Genomic DNA, 18,520 nt, shown 5'->3' with positions numbered 1-18,520 from the left:
TATTTCTTAACCTCAAAATTACAAGAACCGAAACACAAGTTAGAATGGAAATCCACCGAAAAATCACCCATACTGGACTATACATTCCTTGAGACTCAGCATATGAAACAAAACAAAAACTCAACATACTATGAAACCAAATAAACACAGCCATAAAATTATGCTCACCAGATAAAATTAACAATGAAATAGACAAAATAAAACAATACTTCATCAACATCAATAAGTTTCCTCCATAAACTGTAGAAAATATTGTATGCACACACCTAGACAAAATGCAAAATCAACTAACAAAAATAAATATACCTCACAATTTCAAAAAATCACGAAACCATATACTGCTGCATACCATATGTTTTCAACATCAGCAGAAATATAACCAACGTTTGACAAAAACTGGTAACAAAATATGACATTCCAGTTAATATCAAATTTATTCAAAAACCAGGCACAAAACTGAGGTCTATACTATGTAAAAACTATGATAAACACAACACCAACATTATTTATAAAATACAATGTGATAACTGTCACGACTTCTATATTGGAGAAGTGGAAAAATGGAAACCAGATCCAAAGAATACAAAAAGTCACCCAAATACTAAATAAACAAACAAATGCAAAATTAATAAAGTCCTACTTATACACCACTCAAGCCCAAAATAAACCAATACAAAGGAACACCTTAATACCTATATTAATAAATAATCAAACATCTAAGCACACTCTCTACATTCCTACACTCAATTACACAACCACCTTCAAACATGTGATCAGCTATTAGTCAGTCACCTCTTTCTTTCTTTGTGAACCTGATGATGACCGAAGAAGGTCAAAACGTTGTTCACTCTTCTGCATAGAGCTTTCTCTACCCATACCAGCCGTTTTTACATATATAGTGTTTTACTAGCAAGTTTCATTGCTGGTTCCACTGGTATCTCTTCAATGAACATGAAAGTTGGTTGAGAAACTTCTACTTTTAAATGTGTTTTTATGTTAATTAGTGAAAATTGACTAGTAAACAGGTAAATTGAAGTTTGTTCATAGCATCTTTACAATTTTATAGGTAAAGCTCAAGATGGTTTAACAGTGTTTGATATTGAAAAGAAATAGTTGAAAAGGTACATAAACAATTTAAAAAACAACAAAATTTATGGGAATTATTTTCATTATATTTGTTTGCTGTCGCCAGTCTGCTCTTATTGACAGTAACATAATTGCAGGGAGGGGTGTCCCATATGAATGACAGTTTTCATTATAATTTGTATGTAGTAATACTTCTTAGGCTAAGATATATAAGGAAAACCAGTAAAATATCCAGATGTGATATTTATATCAAAGGCTTTACTTAACTACATTTTGTAGTTTCTTATAAGATATCCTAGGTTCATAAAAAATCTCACTATAATGTATTGTTTACAGGTCTTGTGGAAAATTTCATCTTTATGAAGTGAATGAAAATCACATTGTTCACATTCTTTGAATTTTTTGCAGTTTGTAAACTTGGGATTGCTTAGTGATTTTATGATAAAATAATGTATATATTAGTTTTCCTGAACTACAACAGTGGAGAGCTGAAGCTTGAAACTGCAAATTTCCACCCATTTGACAATGCACTTCTGGCACAGATGTACTTGGAGAGTATATCACAGCTATTTCAACTTAAGGATTGTAACATAATGAACTTGTTAAACATTGTAGTGCCATATTGAAGAAGGAAACCTTCATTGTTCCCTGTGGAGGAATGACCATAGCAACAGATTTTACAACTACACCTTAAGATGTTACAGTTGTTGATATTATTAACATAATAACAAAGAGTTGAGGTTGACAAAGGCTTACAAATAAATTTTACAAGCTTCCTGTCACACCCTTGAAATTAATGTTTATATTTATGCAGAAGATGGTCAGTGAAACTGGAATCACTTCATTTGCATCTTACCTTACACCTGTAAAGTCTTCTGTTTCAGTTTAAGTGCACTTTGATGCTTTTATTGTGATGAAAGTGGCCTAGAATCACAACATTCTGGTTCAAGGTTCAATGGAACTTTCTGTAGATGTTTCTCAGGATACACGTAGCCTGAGATTAACCTAGTCATCTCGTAAAGAAGCTTGCTCTTGTGGTATTTTCTAGCATGTGGATTTACCTTAGAATACTAAGTTAGGGCCTGCTGATCCCATTGCTGAAAGTTTGATGTCTTACCTGCAAGCAAGATAGCTTATTTTTGTGGAGTTCATCCATCCATCTGTAGAACATTGCTTTCAGTTGCTATGGCTATAGGGCCCCACAGACCACCCCATTTATTCTTGGACATCCTAGCCTGTCCTACCCAGAAGATATTCAGTTGTCCAGTTTCATTACCTAGGCTTAACTGTGGTGGGAGAACATCTCAGGGCTTTCAGTTAAGATGGCCTTATTTCATATCCTCCACACACTGTTGCAATGTGATGTCTAGCAGGGGCCTTGACAATAAAAGCAAAAGCCTTAGATCTTGGAGAGGACCTCCCTAAGATCTCGCCATCCTACTTGCAGACCACTTTGACTTATTTCAGATGGTGTGCCTGTTTGAGCTGTAAATAATGTAATTTCTGTGTGATCAATTACTTTTATTCTGATTTTTCTCTGAGTACTTGGTTTGCATGTGTTAACTAGAGGTTTGAGGATACCAAGATACTAAGCATGTTTCTTTGTGAACTCATAACAAGTTCAGTGTGTAAAAAGAAACTGAGAAACAAAAGCCCAAAATACAAAAATATTTATTCAGTACAAAAACATAATACAAAAGATGTGTTTCTTGTGAACATGTGAAACTGACAAGAGATGAACAAGAAAGCTTTATTGACAAAGGTGTGACCAGTGTAAGTGTGAACCTATTTTTAAGTTGAGTTAAACCCAATAATGTAAAAATATTCCTAATACATAAAATTATAAAGCCAAGTAACACAGATACAAGCTTCACTTAATTTTACTGTGTCTGTACTTCACTTTAGGTGCAGAATCCACAAACATGATAAACTTCATGAGAGCTCCAGAAGCCCTCACAGTATTAAAGAAAATGAGGAGAGATATTTACCAAGATTGTGCAGAAGTAATAAAACAGTCTAAAAAACTCAACACTTTCTGTACAATGTTGGTTGGTGTGACCATCAGGGTTTTTATAATATAACTATTTTAAGTAACTTCATAAAATATGACAACATTCAGAAAATATCACAAGTCCTTTGTACATGGAAAATCAGATTTTTCAAATAAAGATTTGTCCATGAATATGTGGAGTGTTGCAAATGATTTTCATGTTAATATGAAAAATACTTCATCTCAAAACTTTTAAACTTCATTTACATAACCTCTAAAACCTTGAAAGTAAATGTTATATTTTATCTATTATTTTCTATGTCATAAGTATATGGACTGAGTCAATTTGACCAACCTTGTAACCATAAAAAAAAAATTTAAGTTACCTTCTCCCCTTCTATCTACAATGACTGTAGATATTAATATATATATTTATCCTAAATAGCTTAAGACTCATAACAGAATACATTTGTTTATACTTAATTTTATTGTCTTACTGCTCTTGTAATTGTAACTAATAATCCTACCAAACATCTTGTAAATCACTCAGCAGTTGTATCTCATGTGACCTTATTTAATAATGTAATGCACAAATAAATAATTTTTATTATCTTACTTAATTTAACCTTATCTAACCAAATATGTTTTAATTATTAAATTTCAGTTACAATAAATAAAAAGTATACATGAAAAACAAGAAATGCTGTATTTTGATGTCTTGATTTTGTTGCTGGTTGCTGATAAATTTAAATGTTCTTTTTTTATACCAATGATACTAAAACATATTTCTGTTTACTAAGATAATGTACATAAGAACACAAAAGTAACATACATCAAGCAGATATTGTTTTATAACTGTCATAATTTAACTGGCTTTTTAATTGTGGCATAAGAGTTTTGAAGTAACTTAAGAGTTTTTCAGACTGAACTTTGCAAGAGAAGTATTCAAATTAAAGATGAAATAGACAACACTTTGAAATGAAAACAATGTAATATAATATCATTTGTTAGATTAAACTGTCTTTCTATAAGTTATAAATAGCATAGTACAAAATATCAGAGAACTATTGGCAGTTTGTGAAAGAGAGGATATGACAGGTGGGGATGGCAAATAGATCAGATTTTCTAGTTTGACTTCAAACTGTCTTTCTATAAGTTATAAATAGCATAGTACAAAATATCAGAGAACTATTGGCAGTTTGTGAAAGAGAGGATATGACAGGTGGGGATGGCAAATAGATCAGATTTTCTAGTTTGACTTCAAACTGTCTTTCTATAAGTTATAAATAGCATAGTACAAAATATCAGAGAACTATTGGCAGTTTGTGAAAGAGAGGATATGACAGGTGGGGATGGCAAATAGATCAGATTTTCTAGTTTGACTTCATGAAAAAAAAAGATTGAAGGCTATAAAAATTAGACTGTCTTAGTAATATCTATTATGATAATTAATTTGTTAAAATATGTACTTCAGAGAAGAAAGAGAATTTAGAAAAGGAATGAGTGAAAAACAAATGCCATGATTCTCATATTAGAGGAGGTTGAGGATTTTCAAAATATTGTTACAAAATTAAGAACTTAAAACTTACATTAAAATTTGGTTTATTAACTACATTTTTATGCCAAGTTTATGTATACATTGATAATAAAGTAGTTGAATTAGATTTTTAATTTAACAATTTAAAATGATGACATGAGCTCTCCGTAGTAAGAGGTTAATAGCTCTTCTGCTCCCAGAGCAAACTTGGCCTTAAATATGACAGTGAACTAATAAATACAAAGCTAAATTTGTACCCAGTCTAACAGTCAAGGATATGTTTTTGTATTTTTAGAGAATTTCTGAGCTATAATTAAATTTGTCAACAAGAAAAATAATATTTCTCTAAATATATAAAGTTTTTGTAGGGGTCAAAGTACATAGGCATGACTTTTAGTGAGTTAGATTCAAAATTTAATTAAGCAGCTGTTATCAATGTATGTCAGTAAATTTGGCATCAAAACAATGTTTATAATTTAAATCTTAATATGAAATAAGTTTTGATTTCTTAACTTAAAAAGGAAATATTTAAATTATTCTTCACTTCAGTGTATCACATGAAACCTCTCTGCTCTCAGTTCTCTGTTTTAGGTTTTCTTTCTTCCTATTTATTAGTTTCAGAATGTCTACCAATGAACTATAGATTGTGACATTCAAGAATGCAAGAAATTCCAGTTTTTAAAGCTTTTGAATTTACTTATTTATCCATGCTTATTTGTTAGCAGTACATTTTTAACCGACAGAAAGGCCATTTTGTGAACTGTGTGTTTGTGACTTCTTTATATTAATTTGTTTTGATAAAAGGTGCCTTTTCTCATGCAGGTTTTATTAAGTGAAGATCAAAGTCTGTGCTTTCATGTGTAATAAAATATTTTAAACCTTTGTGAGTCAGTTAAAAAGCCACATAAGTTGTAATAGTTTTGGGGCATTCTGTTTAACTGTTTCTATTGTGTTTTAAAATGCATATTTAGAAAGCCACATGAATCATTTTTTGGACAACCAACTTAATTGGAAAAATTTATAGTTAATGAAAATAGGCTTTCCTAGAGCTAAATGGTCAGTTCTGAGCTTCAATTTCATAACTTTTTGTATATGTTTTCACAAAAGTAACTAACGTGTAAAAATTGAAAACTTATTAGGTCAATTAATTGAAAAAAAAAAAGCTAAGCACCAAGGAATGAAGTGAAACATGCATATTTAGACATAGCATGAGCTTTTTTAAGCATACCCTGTGAGTGATTTAATGCCATTTGAGGTAAGTTAGACAGGATATAGAAAAGAAAACAAAATTTAATCTGTTATGAGAGTGAGGGTGTTGTATAAATAATTTTAAATTTCTATTACAAGTAGCTGTTTCTTGACAGAAAAAAAATGGTAATTTAGATTTATTTTGTATTTTTCATGGTGGACAGTCAAGTGTGTTGAGCCCATCTAGTGTTATAGAGAAAATAACAGTTAAAATATGAAGTATTTTTATTTTTGGCACTTTTAATCCAGTCTGATAAAATAAAGACTTTATAGCTTGTTAAACAAATCTTTAGTAGAGATACTAAATTAAAAATTGTTTTTGTTTTTTTTGTGTACAACACTTGTAAAATTTACTAAAAGCTTACCAGATTTTGTGAAGATGCATTAAGTAAATTTGGAACTACAGAATTTATAGAAAACATTAATTATTTGATAGGTTTAATTGATTATCTCTTAGCTCTAGTAGAAAACATAGTGTGGCCATTAGGCTGAGTACATTTCTCATGTACATGGAGGATGTAGTTCTAATGGGAGTACATAGCATGAAATGTGGTTCTTAATAAATGTAATTAGACCTTGATATAATTAACATTTTATTTGTTATTATTGTACCAGGTCATCCCATAAGTAATGTCCAAAAATTTAATACAGAAAGTGCATCATTATTTCTGTCTTTGTAGAAGGCTTTAATTACTAAAATATGTAGTACGACATGTATAAAAATGTTCAGACAAATAAAATAAACTAACACAACTCCACTTTTTCAGATAATTAATCAAATAAATCCTTAGGAAGACGGGTGTGTCCAAGGAGCACATTAAGCATATAATGCTTTATGAGTTTAAAGAAAAGCAACAGTGCAGCAGAATCTACATGAAACATTCAAGGTGTTAGTAGTGCGGAATCTCTCAATGAAAGAAAATGTCGAAGGCCATTTCAGAAGTTCAGATCAGGTAACTACAGCTGAAGTGATGTGCCATGTTCAAGTCATTCTATTGAGTTTAATGATGACTTGCTGCTGGCTGCACTTGATGAAGACTGCTGTAACAGTTGAAGAAGTAGCACAGAAGTTTAATTCAACCCATTCAACATTTCTCCATCATCTGCAACAACTTGGAAGGGTGTCAAAACTTGGAAAATGAGTCCACCATGATTTGACAGAAGCCCAACTAAGAGCAAGTGGACATTAGCACTTCTCTGCACTCTCGTGAATGTAACTTGCCCTTTTTGTACAAGTTAATGGCTGAGATGAAAAATGGATATTTTATAAAAATGTTAAGCACTGCAGACAATGGTTCAGTACAGGTAAACTGGCTAAAGCACAGCCCAAAATGGACTTCCACCATAGGAAAGCCTTGTTAAGCATTTGGTGGGATATTGTTGATGTGATCCACTTTGAGTTGCTGCCACTCAATGTAATGATTATATCAGAGTTCTATTGTCAACAGTTAGAGAACTTGAATGTTGCACTGAGTTGATCACTCGTAAAGGTACTGTGTTACACCAGTATAATGCAAGGCCCCATACAGTAAGGATCACATCTGCAAAGATTGAAGAGCTAGACTGGGAAAAACTTCCATGTTCTCCTTATTCTCTAGATCTTGCCCCATCTGCTTATCTATTCTGAAGTTTGCACAACTACCTTGATGGAAAAGAGCTTGGAACACATGAAGATGTTGAAACTACCCTCTCTACATTATTTTCCTTCAAGCCCCAAGAATTTTATAGAAGTGGTATTCAGAAGCTTCTGAATTGTTGGCAGGAAGCAATTAATAATAATAGAACATACATTATTGATTAAATAGCATTAAAAGCATTTGAAATACTTTTTCTTTTTTGGACATTATTTAAGAGATGACCTGATAGTAAAGGGAATGCAAAAAAACTTGTGCAAAAATATTATGAATTTTGATATAGTCTTCTCATACAGAACTATATCAATCTTTCTGCCTGCTGAACATTGCTAAAATAATTTCATGCTTAACACACCAGTCCATATATTCCACTAATTTTGTGACATTTTTTAAACATGTGACTGCTCTCCACAAATGGTACTGCTCCATTTTTATTGGTAGAGCTTCATTTAAATGTGTTTTTTTGCCTGTTGTAACCATTTATGATTGTACTCATTTATCATTTAAATTTTTTTCAACAGTTTTCTTTTACTGTGTTTGCATTCAATTGTTTCAACAATATTTTTTTTTGCTTTTGTTTCTTGTTTTCCAGTTATACTAAAACTTTGTATGAATTCTCAATTTAGCACATCAACTGCAATTGTTCTATAACAGTCAATAGAGCTACTTTTAAGACTTCCCAGGAATTCGGTTCTTCTTCATCTGTAGACGGGTTACTGGTCTTAATTTTCAGGGAGCTAGATTCATGTGTTTGGCTATCAGTTCCTTCTCTCTTTCATCCTGGTGATGTTACTTAAGATGACTGCCTTCCTATTTTGATCTGTCACACTCCCTACCTCTTCAGTTGTGTTCACCTTCCACACCCTTTTTATGTCTGGTTACTCTGGTCAATGGTTAATGCATATTTACTTTTTTCTGTATGTTCAAGATGAGGGTGATTTTGTTAGTTTTCTTTCTCCTGCTCCTGTTACCACACCTTCACAATGTTCACTTTAGTGGAGGTTTGTTCTTCTCCTTTCTTTCTAATGCTTTCAGATCTCCCAGTGGATCAGTGGTAATTTTTTTAATTTGTACACTTCACACTTGGTTGCAATACTTATGGTAGGCACAATTCGGGTGCCCTTTGTTTGACATTGTCCTTATTTGCAGACTGGTGAATTAAGTATTTCTTGTCATCAGTGTACTCAGACTTTGGAAAGTGTTTTTTGTTGTTTAAGTTAAATTTATTGAAAGCTAGATACTGATTATTACATTGTTTTCTAGGTAATTTTTGTCAGTTTTACACATTTGTTATTATGTACTTTGTTTTGTCAGTTCTTTATTAATGAGTACTTTGTGAACTAGGTATGTTTAGATAGTTTGTACTATATATATCATTCCTACGTATAGTATCTAATTCCCTGTTGTTGTTAAATGTATGCCATATGACACTAATTTATATAAATGTAGAACTTAATTTTTTATCACTGCTACATTTATGATGTGTCTGCTTTCATCCTGTCCATTGGAATGACCTTTGCTTCAGCTACATTTCCTATTTTCTTGATACTAGAATCCAAATTTTCTTCTTGTACTCTTCAGTTCAGGGTTCATCCCCACAGGACTTGCATCAACAATAATTATTTCTCTCTATAAGTTGAGTATTCTAGTTTAGAATCATTGTTTGGAATGACCTTGGATTCTTGTGTTTTTTCTGGTAGTAAGAACTTTTGCCCAACATCTTTACTTGATGGGTCTTTGCACTTATCAGTACATGGATGATTGGCTCTTTATTGCTTCTTCCCATTCTTAACCAGAGACCACACTCATCTGCTCCTTCAAGAAGCAGTATGGGTGGAATTCCTAATAAAGGTGGAGAAGTCTATTTTTACCCCACTAAATACCTTGTTCATTTGGGAGTTTTATTCAATTCCATCTTCAGTCTTCTCTTATTCATATTGACAAAATTTTTTGTGAATTCTTCTAGAAGAATGCTCCTAAAATATTAGTTTTTGTATAAAAATGGAAACTTGATAATATCTGCCATTGCTAATTACTGTGCTATTCAAAAACAATAACAGTGAATTACTTTGTTCTTGAATGGTGAATTAAATTCTATGTTTAATTGGGATATCAAGAAGCTCTTTTTCTTGAACTTGTTTATGTAAAACCACTAATGTAGATTATATCTTATTTACAGATTGGTCTGAATTTTTGGACAATTTTCTAGTCATATTTTCTTTTGCAAATAGAAAGAAAAAGATTGGCCAAACTAACTGTGACCTAATTGAAGTCCAGTGTATTGGAACATATAGTTGAGTATTAAAAACAAGACAGGATTTATTAGTATGATGAACTCCAACATTTTTTGATAACCTTCATTAACTACTACTCATACAATTTTAGTGTTTTAAAATCTAAATCACATATTACATATTTTTCATAACTTTGTTTAGAGATAAGCTAGTAAAAATGGAATAATTTGAAAAGTAACCTAACAAACAGGTTTATCTGGTCTTCGGTTTCTTTTGCAAATGTAATTTTCAATTTTTAACTGTATATTCCTCAAACTTTTTCCTGGCAATAAAATCCACTAGTTTATAATTAAAAATTTCATGTTGGAAAAGATTGGCCAGGGGAACATCTGTTTTGTGAACCATTGGTAAATCATATTGTGAGCTTACAGGCTAATATAATAAGTCTTGTCATCAATGAAACGTTTTCTTTTATCTTTAACAAAAGTTTTTGCATATTCGCTTTTCTGTCGTGAATTAAACTACTGTTGTCTTAAGACTAAAATGTGAGTCAATCAGTTTTATTATTATGTAGAATAAATAAAAAACTTGAATTTAACTTGGGTCATTTGGTCATTATTTTAAACATTTCTCCATACCTAGACTGTTTTGGGTATGCTTTTTTTCTTCTAAGTATTTTTATTTTGTATATCATATATTTCCAACAGTCTTATATGTGTATCAGCTTTTGAGAGCTGTAAACAAGTAATTTAATTTTTTTCTATTTCTTGTTGCTAAGCCTATTCTGGCAACTTCAGTATACATATATATTAAGTCTTTCAAATTAAGGCATATATTTTGAAATTTATATATTTTGTTAGTAATGCTCCTTCTTCATAAGTATATAACGTTTTTATTTTATTATTACTGTGTACAGGACTTTTTACAGATGTTTGTACACCACATCATCACCATCATGTTACTGAGTTTTTCTTGGGCTTGTAACTTCTGGCGAGTAGGAACGTTAGTTATGCTTATCCATGACTTTGCAGATATTCCTCTTGAGGTAAGAAATAAGACATCAACATTTTTATTGTTTACATTTGTGTGTATATTAATATTAGTATATTACCTAAAATGTTCTAAGGCTCATGTTAGTAACTTATTTTCACTCTTTTAAATAAAAATACTCACAGATTTTGCCCATCATTCTCTTTATGAACATTCTAAAGCAAGAAGTTATTTGTATGTTTAAAATTTTTAACTTGTGTAACACAATGCTAAATGAAAGTTGATGGTTACAGTGTAGATTTCAGTGTTAACTACTTTTTATGAAAATTGGATTAATAGTATCTTATGAAACATACAAATTCTTTTTGAGTTGTTTTGTGATTCTTTAAGTCTACTTACTCCAAGGTATAAGTTATATGTCTGGTGGGCAGGGTACTTGACTGTAAACCTGTGAGTGATGAGTTTGAATTTCATCACCAAACATGTGTGCCCTTTCACCTATGTTTCTTTCTTTGTTATGGTCAATTCCACTATTTGTTGCAAAAAAAGTGTTCCAATAGTTGTCATTGGTGATACTGAGAAGCTAACCGCCTTCCCTCTGATCTGTCACCCCTTGGTGTGGATTCCTATACATGGTGAGCAGATCTCTCAGGGAAGGTTTTGTTCTTTCAGTTTACCTCCTCTGGGATCTGAACATCCACCCACATGTTTGCCATGCGTGGCAACCCGTGAAGGGGAGGAGAGGACCCTGGTGGTTGAGGGGTCCAACCCTAACACACCACTTTGGCCTTGAATTCCTGTAGACGGGCGGACATGGTGTTGCCCCCCTTGGGTCAGTCGGCTGGTCCACTTGGGCTAGAGTCAACCAAGTACCAGTGTTGGATGTTCTCAATGTTGTGGACATTGCATCTGATGATAATGTTTGGGTATAGTGCTCACGAAATCCTGGCGTTACTGCAGTGTCCTTGTTTGACATTGTTTGTGCATCCCCTTGGTGGGTGGGGCCAGTGGGCACCACAATTTCCCTTTCTTTATTATGGATACTCCAATTACAAATCTTAATAAAATAGTGACAAAACAGTCTATAGATAAACGACCATGTTGTGATGATCCTGAGTAGCAAAATCACCATCTGTACCACCTGTTGTACCTCATTTTCTTATATTGCATTCACTTCCAGACAAACCTTTAGGGCAAATGTCTCCCCTTTTTATTCAGAAGGGACCAGAGGGACTTGCTGGCTCTCCAAAGTCAGTAAAGAAGCTTTGATCTGGTGACATGTTGGTGGAAACATCAACATCTCACCACAGTGAATTTTTTGTGCATTCAAAGGCAATTGGGTATATACCTATTGAGGTTATGCCTCATGCTACTTTGAATTCATCATGAGGAGTTATTGTTGAGAGGGACTTGAAGAACATTCCAGAGTTGGAAATTCTCGCTGGTTTCTCCACCCAAGAAGTTTTGCAAAGATGGGATTATGGTGCCAACCAATGTCCTCATTCTCACATTTATGTTACCATGTCTGCCTGCCACCATCAAGGCAGGTTATCTTATTTGCAGAATACGGCCATACATTCCAAACTCTCTGATGTTTCCAGTGTCAGCAGTTTGGTCACTCAAAGACGTCATGTTGTGGTTCCTTGATGTGTGCTAGTTGCAGCGACAAGGACCATGAGGCCTATGAGTGTGCAATGGCTCTCACCCATCCTACTTTCATTCTTGTTTTAAATGGTTGGAAGAAAAAGAGATGCAGCATTTAAAAACAATTCATAACATTACTTATCCTGAGACAAGAAAATTGCTGTCCACCACATCATCTCAGACATATGCTGCTGCACTTCGTTCCACAATTACATTGGGAGTTCAGACAGATCTCTCTGTGCCTTAAAAGAATTGTTCTCAAAACAAATGAAAAGTCTTTTGACCTCCATGGTTAAAAAGTTGATGAATCAACTTCAACACCTATCTTTGTCCCTTACATACATTCCAACAAACCCCAAGATCCACATCTTCTCCCACTCTAAGATGCAAAACAATCATTCATTCACATCCTCAATCACTGGAATCCCCTTCCAACAACAAAAATCTACCTAGTCAACCCAGGGTAGAATCCATGGAGGTCGATAGACCTCCATTGAATAAGGACAGTAAGATAAAAAGATGTGGTCCTAAACAGAAGGGTTTCCCACCCAATTTGCCTACACGTAAATAAAAATGGCCACCCTGATACAATGGAACTGTCGAGGTTTACGTTCTAATCTGGATGGCATCAAAACACTGATTGCTTCCTACCATCCTGTATGTCTTTCCATGCAGGAAATATTTCTGAAACCTGCTGATATAGTCACATTTCGGTGGTTTCCTTTGTACAGAAATTACAGGCTGTGTGATGGACGAGTGCATGGAGGGGTGGCACTGTTGGTTGATCAAATTGTTCCCACCCTGTCTTTGCCACTTGACACACCTTTGGAGGTCGTAGCCATCCGTGTTTCCTTGGGTCACACCATCACTGTTTGTTCTCTCCACCTGTCACCTGGAGAGACATATGATCAATCAGACCTTGATGCTCTCATTGAACAGTTGATCAGATTGTTCCCACCGTGTCTTTGCCATTTGACACACTCTTGAAGGCTGTAGCCATCTGTGTTTCCTTGGGTCACACCATCACTGTTTGTTCTCTCCACCTGTCACCTGGAGAGACATATGATCAATCAGACCTTGATGCTCTCATTGAACAGTTGACATCTCCCTTTTTCATCCTGAAGGACTTTAATGGACATCATCCCCTCTGGGGAAGAGCTGATATTGATAGTGGGGGTCTATCTGCGGAGCGTATGCTCTCTGATCACAACCTTCCTCTTTTCAATACTATTTTCCCATTTTTCATGGAGGATTGACAATAATCCAAGAGGCAGAGATCATTTTCCTGTAATCTTGAGAGAGACTGGCCATTGAAGCTGGATCAGACAAACTGGCCCTGCTGTCATTTGTAAACCACCAATAGATGACTGTGTGGCAGCAGTAAGTGACTGTATTATACAAGCAGCTGCTCAATGTTTTCCTAAAACCTCGACACGTTTTCCGTTATATCCTCGTCCATGGTGGAATCCTGCTTGCCACATGGCACGGAAGGCTCAAAAATGGGCCTGGAATACTTTCCATAGATATCCCACATTCTCAAACCGCATCAATAGGTAAGATGTCAAAGCCAGAAGGAATCTTGGATTAAGTTCATGACTGGCATATCTTCTACCAACAGTTCCAAAGTCACATGGGACAAGATTCGAAAAGTCAGTGAGCAGTAATTCTATTCCCCTCTCGATCTTGCTCTCTGATGGCCAAGAAATAGCTGATACCCAGTGCATGGCCAATACTAGAGGTGAAAGCTTTTACTGGGTACCTAGCACTTCTGCTTCTTCTTCCACCTTGTTAGGCTTCAAGACTCGGGTAGAGCAATCACCTCTTTCCTTTCAAGCTGATTGTCTCTATGACTATAATTGTCCCTTTTCACTGTTGGAACTCAAACTGGCCCTTTATTTGTCTGGCAGTACATCGGTTGGACCTGATGATGTACACTATGACATGCTGCACTGTCTCTCTCCTGCTTCTCTTGATATTCTTCTCATTGTTTTTAACTGTATCTGGCATGAGAATGTTTTTTCTAATGCCTGGTGCCAGGCTATTATCTTACCTTTCTCTAAGCCTGGGAAAGATTCCAAGATTCCTTCAAAGTACCGTCCAATTGCTTTGACGAGCTGTCTGTGTAAGACCTTAGAAAGGATGGTTAATGCTCATCTTGTTTGGTTCCTCGAATCAAACAACCTTCTCTCTCCCATCCAGTGTGGGTTCCGACGACAGCGCTCCACCAAGGACCACCTGATTCGACTTGAAACGTCAGTCAGAGAAACCTTTCTCAAACCACAACATCTTGTAGCAACATTCTTTGACATTGAGAAGGCTTATCATACAACATGGAGATATGGCATTTTGCGAGACCTCCATATATATGGGTTACATTTGCCCATTTTTATTACATGTGGGCTTGACACTTTCCTGTTCTTTTCTACAGGAACTTGGAGTCCCTCAGGGCTGTGTTTTGAGTGTCATACTTTTTTTTTAGTATAAAAATTAATGCCATCACTGAACAACTCCCTCTCACTGTTGCAAACGGGCTCTATGTTAACGAGTTACACATCTCATGTCAGTTGTCGAACATAAGTTATATTGAGAGGCAGCTACAGACTACCCTGAATTGTTTACTGAAGTGGACCACTGCAAACAGCTTTAATTTCTCTCTCTCTCTAAAACTGTTTGCATGCACTTTTGCTGCCACTGGGGTATTCACCCTGATCCTGTACTCTGTATCGGTGAAGTTGTGCTGCCTATGGTCCCTGAAACAAAGTTTTTGGGGCTTATCTTTGACTGTAAGCTGACCTTTATACCACACATCAAGCAGCTATGGGTCAAATGTAGAAGAGCACTGAACATCCTTCGTGTCCTCTCTTCCACCATTTGGGGAGTGGATCGACATTCTATGCTAAAGATATATCATGCTGTTATTCGGTCAAAACTCGACTATGGATCATTGGTCTACAGCATCTTTAAGACCACTGGCCTTAAAGATGCTAGACTTTGGCTCTGCACTGGGACTTTCTGCACTTACCCAGTTCATAAACCTTCTTTGCACCTCTGCTGTTTGCAACTGTCTTTACAATATGTCATGCTTTTTCAGACCAGACTGTCTGCAATTGCTCTTTTTTGCTTTCGTATCCAGGAGCATTTGGATGTATTGGGTCTGTGCTTGGATAACATTGCTGTATACACTGGTCAGCCCATCCCACCATGACTTCTTACAGTCCCCAAATGTGAGCTATCTTTAAGTCATCTGATGAAAGTAGACACTCCTGATTGGAAATACTATCTGCTATTTGATGAACATTATTCGAACCAAAATATTCATCAGAATGTTTTATATGTTTGGAATGAACAGGTGATAGCATCCTTTTTTCTTGTGTGAATCTTCAGGTGAATTTTATAAAATGTGCTTGAATGTACTTAGATATACTTTCAAATTTTGATATGAAAGGAATAGAAATTAATGTTTAATCATCTCACCAAAAGATTATATTTCATTTAAAAAAGTCAAGGATGAAATATACATGTAAAAACGGCTGGTTTGAGTTGAGAAAATTTTTTATGCAGAGCAGCAAACAACGTTTTGACCTTCTTCGGTCATAGTTAGGTTCACAAAGTTACAAGTGGGTTTTCTTGTTATTACTGATTAAAGTCAAGGGTGCTAATGTTTGACCCTCGTTCACGTTGGATTTATAAGTCTAACCTATTTTTGTAGTGACAATTGTTGATTGATACTAACATTTCTAAGGTTAAAGTTTTTTTTAAAACAAGTATCAGATAATCTGAAATTATGTGTGTCAATTGATCTTTATAATATGTATAATCAAGTAAATTTTGTTAAGCTGTGTTGAAGAACTGTTGTTAAAAAGAACAAAACTTTTGTACTTAATAAAACCTAAGTTTTTGGTTATACAATATAATTTTGTGTGCAGCTGATAATTTGGTCCATATTTGACCTTTAAATTCAAAGTTTATCAGTCTAATGAACTATATGATTAGAGGTTCAGACTAACAAAATATACCATACCTTTAAAATGATTAAACTTTCTAATTTTGACATCTTATAATTACTAAGATTAATTAAATACGAGTTAGGCTGTGTTTTCTCTTGGACTTCATTCATTGTCTTACATACTTTCTTTCAGTTCTTCAAGAAATATATTTTGCTTTATTTAAGTTTCATCTCTGTATAATTACTTACTCTTCTGCTTGCAGTAATAAGATTGTAGTTTAAACCATAAAGCTCCTATTAAATGCTATTCAAGAGACTTTTGAATGAATCCATAAAGTATTTATGCCTTTGTATGCCTTTATTTTTCACTTCCTGCTTGTTTTTGAGTTGTTTTCATTTTTTAGTGCTGCTCCTTTAATTTTGTGTCTATCCATGAGCTTTTATTATTATTATTATTATTATTATTATATAATAATAATAAGATATACATTGTGAAAATTCCGAGTTAACCTAAAGATAAAGTTGATTTACTGCATGAGATAATTTATTGGGCATGTTGAAACCTGTAGAACTACTAATCATCTATAGATAAGAATAGAAGAAAGTCCTAAAATGACAAGAAGATTTTCTGAGGTGCCTCTTCATTCTAATGATGGAAAGTTTATAGTTCATCTTCTGTAACTTGTTGTTAATTATTTTATGATTATAATATGTTGTTACAAATATATGTCTAAAAATGTGTAGCTTTACTAATTTTAATAACTATTTTTTTTAAGGTAACCAAAATGATAAAATATCTAGGGAAGCAGAATATGGCTGACATCTCATTTATGATTTTCACTCTAGCCTGGATTGTTTCTAGACTAGGACTTTTTCCTTACAGGTATGTTAATTTTAAAGGTTTTTGATTGAATGTGTGCTTATGGTTGTGTTTTTTTTAACTACAAAGTTCTAGTTTTATTGGACAAATAATTGTTGTTAATCTTCTCCCAGCTTAGCTACAAAATAGAGAAAGAAAAATTCCAGGCAGTTAACTTTATGTAGAGGCATTTCTAGTTGTTTAAGAGTTTAACTCCATGTGCAGGGATGAGGTCAAACTTTTTACATCATGAACTTTCAGAATTAAAGTAAACAGCTTTATTATCAATGCTTGCCACTAAACTTGGTAACAAAATGTAGTATATAATCACTTTTAATATTATACAAGTTTTAATTTCTTAACTCTTTCCGGAAGGGTCGTGGGTGAAAGGCCATGTCATTGCATTTGTTGACTCACATTTAAAATTTTGTTTAACTACAATTTTATGAATATATGCCATTAAATTTGGTATCAAACTGTAGATTATAATATAAATTTTGATATCATACATTGTTTCTTAATTGAAAAGTAGGATAAAAAACACAACTAAACATTGATTTTTGTGTTATGTGGTATGTTGAATGCAGCACTGGTTCAGATTAAATATTTATGATGTTAAAATACAAATTATATGGTTTTGTACGAATTAGGAACTCAAATTGCTGATACTTTTAAGTTAGAATTTGAAAGTAAAACCTTTTATCTTTTCTATTTGCTGAGCTGTCACTATTTGTAGTGACTCAGTGACCATACTCACCTCTATTTTTGTAAATGGTTCATTATATGCACTGACTTTTATATATGACTTGTTAATAACTAATCAAAAACCTAGAATATTTTATTAGTGATTTTCTCAGCTGTTTTCAAATATAATGGCATTCTCTCTTTCATTTGAGACAAACCTTTGTGTTGATAGGTTGAGTTTTTAACCTGTACAAAATTCATTATTCATATACAGTCATAGCTTAGTTACTAAACTTGATAAATTACAATGGAATTCTGTTGTATTGATGAAGTAATTTTATTTTTTGTTTATTCAAATGTGTGTTTGTGTGTGTGTATATATAACCATAAAAAAAGTTTCACATCCATTGTGTGTGAAATTTAAGGCTTAGCAAGCTACAACAAGCAACAGCCGACTACAAAGGTCATTCCTGAAAGAGATAACTGTTTGCTCTATTTTTTTATTTACTGTTCTTTGTTTTAAGAAAAATAAGTTTAAGAATTGTATAATATTGTATAATAATATTATACAATGTATAATAATTGAAATGTGACAGCCAAGATAGGTAAAGACTATTGTAAAGACTGAAGGCAAGTTTTATATTATGGGATGTAGTTACATGAGTGCA

The 18,520-nt window shown here is 33.7% G+C and overlaps 1 protein-coding gene across 1 annotated transcript in view; it reads left to right on the top strand.

Moving 5' to 3' along the window:
* Window positions 1-18,520, top strand: part of LOC143246270 (ceramide synthase 6-like) — a 67,903-nt gene that overhangs the window by 37,259 nt on the left and 12,124 nt on the right. The window contains exons 7-8 of the mRNA XM_076492720.1: window positions 10,646-10,774; window positions 17,086-17,192. Coding sequence (XP_076348835.1) covers window positions 10,646-10,774; window positions 17,086-17,192 — 236 coding nt within the window. The remainder of the gene's footprint in view (window positions 1-10,645; window positions 10,775-17,085; window positions 17,193-18,520) is intronic.

Source organism: Tachypleus tridentatus, chromosome 3 (genome assembly GCF_004210375.1).
Source record: "Tachypleus tridentatus isolate NWPU-2018 chromosome 3, ASM421037v1, whole genome shotgun sequence".
Classification (NCBI taxonomy): domain Eukaryota; kingdom Metazoa; phylum Arthropoda; class Merostomata; order Xiphosura; family Limulidae; genus Tachypleus; species Tachypleus tridentatus.
The sequence above is the reverse complement of the archived record's forward strand: the minus strand, read 5'-3'. Positions and strand labels throughout refer to the sequence as shown.